Source organism: Labrus bergylta, chromosome 10 (genome assembly GCF_963930695.1).
Source record: "Labrus bergylta chromosome 10, fLabBer1.1, whole genome shotgun sequence".
Classification (NCBI taxonomy): domain Eukaryota; kingdom Metazoa; phylum Chordata; class Actinopteri; order Labriformes; family Labridae; genus Labrus; species Labrus bergylta.
The window spans coordinates 29,407,422-29,409,857 of record NC_089204.1 but is presented as its reverse complement, the minus strand read 5'-3'; the positions used below and the strand labels follow the sequence as shown (position 1 = coordinate 29,409,857).

General features: G+C 41.7%; 1 protein-coding gene across 1 annotated transcript in view; it reads left to right on the top strand.

Annotated features, from left to right (window-relative positions):
* The first annotated feature begins 496 nt into the window (after positions 1 to 496).
* The window catches only part of mad2l1bp (MAD2L1 binding protein), a 3,022-nt gene continuing 1,082 nt past the window's right edge, over positions 497 to 2,436 (top strand). The window contains 3 exon segments of the mRNA XM_020658426.3: positions 497 to 538; positions 540 to 927; positions 1,621 to 1,907. Coding sequence (XP_020514082.2) covers positions 497 to 538; positions 540 to 927; positions 1,621 to 1,907 — 717 coding nt within the window.

The following is a 2,436-nucleotide window of genomic DNA, read 5'->3' as shown; positions in this document are numbered from 1 at the left end:
CTAGGGTGTTTACCGGATCGATCATTCACTAAAAAACAAAACTTTAAACATCCACTGATTAAATACACGTCTATTAAACACACATTACACAATAAATTAAATGCAAATCGGCAACATGGATTTAAGTGATTAATATCTTCGAATTAAATTGAAATTAATCCAAATCATTAGTTTGGATCATAGACTGTAAATATTACAGGATTTGGATAATTTGGATATCAGTCAAACGTTGCATTTAAAGAACGCCGGAGGACAAACAATAACTCAAGAGCGTCAACACACAATAAGTAAAGTCAATTTTCACTCTTGAACTGATTATTAAACGTCAAAAAAGGCAAATAAAAAAACTGAGATTTGATTCCCACACGATTCTTTGCTTTTTAGATGTTTATGTCTGAAAATAACAGCCGGATGACCCTAGTTTTAAAGGTTGAAAATCGTATTTCCTACTTTCCTGAAGAATATGAACGCGGCTATATGGCGAGCCACGTCTCCCATGATGCAGTGCGGCGGCACGGACCCGGCGGGGACATTCAAAAAAAACTATGGCGGACGACTCGGCGATCTTTAAAACTATTTCAAACTCAGAAAAAGCGGAAAAAAAGTATTTAAATAATGACGAAGATGGTAAAACGAGGAGGCGCCTTTCATTCTCATCGGAAAATAACGTCAGCCAACAAGAGGACCCGGATGTTTCACGTAAAATCTTAACGTTACAAGATGTTCCCGACGAGTCGAAGTCGGGCGGCCGACTCCCTCCGGAAATGTCCGAACAGCTCTCACTGCAGGCCTCATGTTTACAGGCGAAAAATACAGAAGAATTAAACGAAGTTTCCAAAGAAAATCATCTTAATTTACAACAGAGTGGTGTGAACGTCACTGAAGACAAGGAAAACACAGATATGCTAACAACAACCAGCACTACAGGTAGGAAACACACAGGTTTCCCCATTACAAGCCTTATTTTCAGCTTGAAGTAAGACATTATTCTGGTGAATTTTGCTCAAATAAAGTGTGTAAAGATATTTCTGACTAGGTGTTAGATCAACACACTTGCTCAGATTCGAGTTCTTTGGAATGCATTATCTTAAATACTTCACTAACATCCTGTTTAGGGTCTTAAAGGTTTAGTTTACACCATAAATACATTAGTTAACATCTATGCTGAACATGACATTAATACTTTGGGGTCTTTGCATAAATTTGTGATATTGCCTTGCACAAAAATACAATACTTATATGCTGTATTGATGGTTTCCCCCCTTTCCCTTGTGATTTCACATTAACATGTATTGTGAAAATGGTAATAACCTGATGCAGTAATCTGAAGACTTGATTACTTTTGTTTTGATGTATGTTTTTCTCATGACACTTAAGTATTTCTGAATGCAGGTCTTTTTCTGATGACTGAGTAAAGCCTACTTTTGCTAAAATGAGTAGAGTAATTCTTTCACCACAGCCAGACACAGGATATATTTAAGTGTAGAGAGAGAATGGGAACAACAGCTTCATTAAAACTCTGTCCTGGGTGGATTTCATTAACTTTTAACCAGCTGAAATTGAGCACACCCGTCGTATTCCTCAATCTAATTGAATCACTGTGCTCTCTCATTCGGACAGACGACACCACAGAGGAGGGCGCTTCTGGTCAGAGAGGTCTGCAGCAGGATTCCAGCGGGACTGACGGGAAACAACACAGCGACACAGAGGACAGCGATGCCGAGGTGGTGAGGAGAGCGCAGGAGGAAGGCCACGTGAACGTCGTCTTCCCCGGCCCCGTGAGTCAGGACGGCTGCTGCCGATTTGTCAGCGAGATCCTCAAGTGCATCCTGTACCAGAGACAGCAGCTACCCATGACGTACGACCAGCTGGTGTACTCTCAGAAGAAGCTGCAAGCGTCGATGCAGGTGAGAACGAAGAGCGGTGTGGTGCACCGTCATCAAATTAAAAATAGGCAGTCTACACCGGGTAATAAAAAGCATCCTGCGGCGTCCCGTTTGCTCCAGTGACCTCATTGATCAGATCTCATTTACCCCTGAAAATGCAAATAAACAAATGACAAATGGGGCTCTGGTGGCGCAGTGGTTGGAGCACGGCCCCGTGTGTGGAGGCTGTTGTCCTCCAAGCGGGCGGCCCAGGTTCAAATCCGACCTGTGGCTCCTTTCCTGCATGTCATTCCCTACTCTCTCTCTCTCCCTGATTTCTGACTCTATCCTCTGTCCTATCTCTCTAATAAAGGCACAAATACAAATCTTAAAAAAAAAAAAAAACTGATGAAAAACTGATTTTAGACTGCCGGCAGACTCGCCTGTTTCCCTCCTCTGTCCGATTCAAGATGTCGAATGGGCCCAAAAAAGGTCAAGGTGAACAAGTACAAAACAAAAATGTGTACATGGACATGACAATTAAAGCAACGGCAAATAAACGAAAACAGAA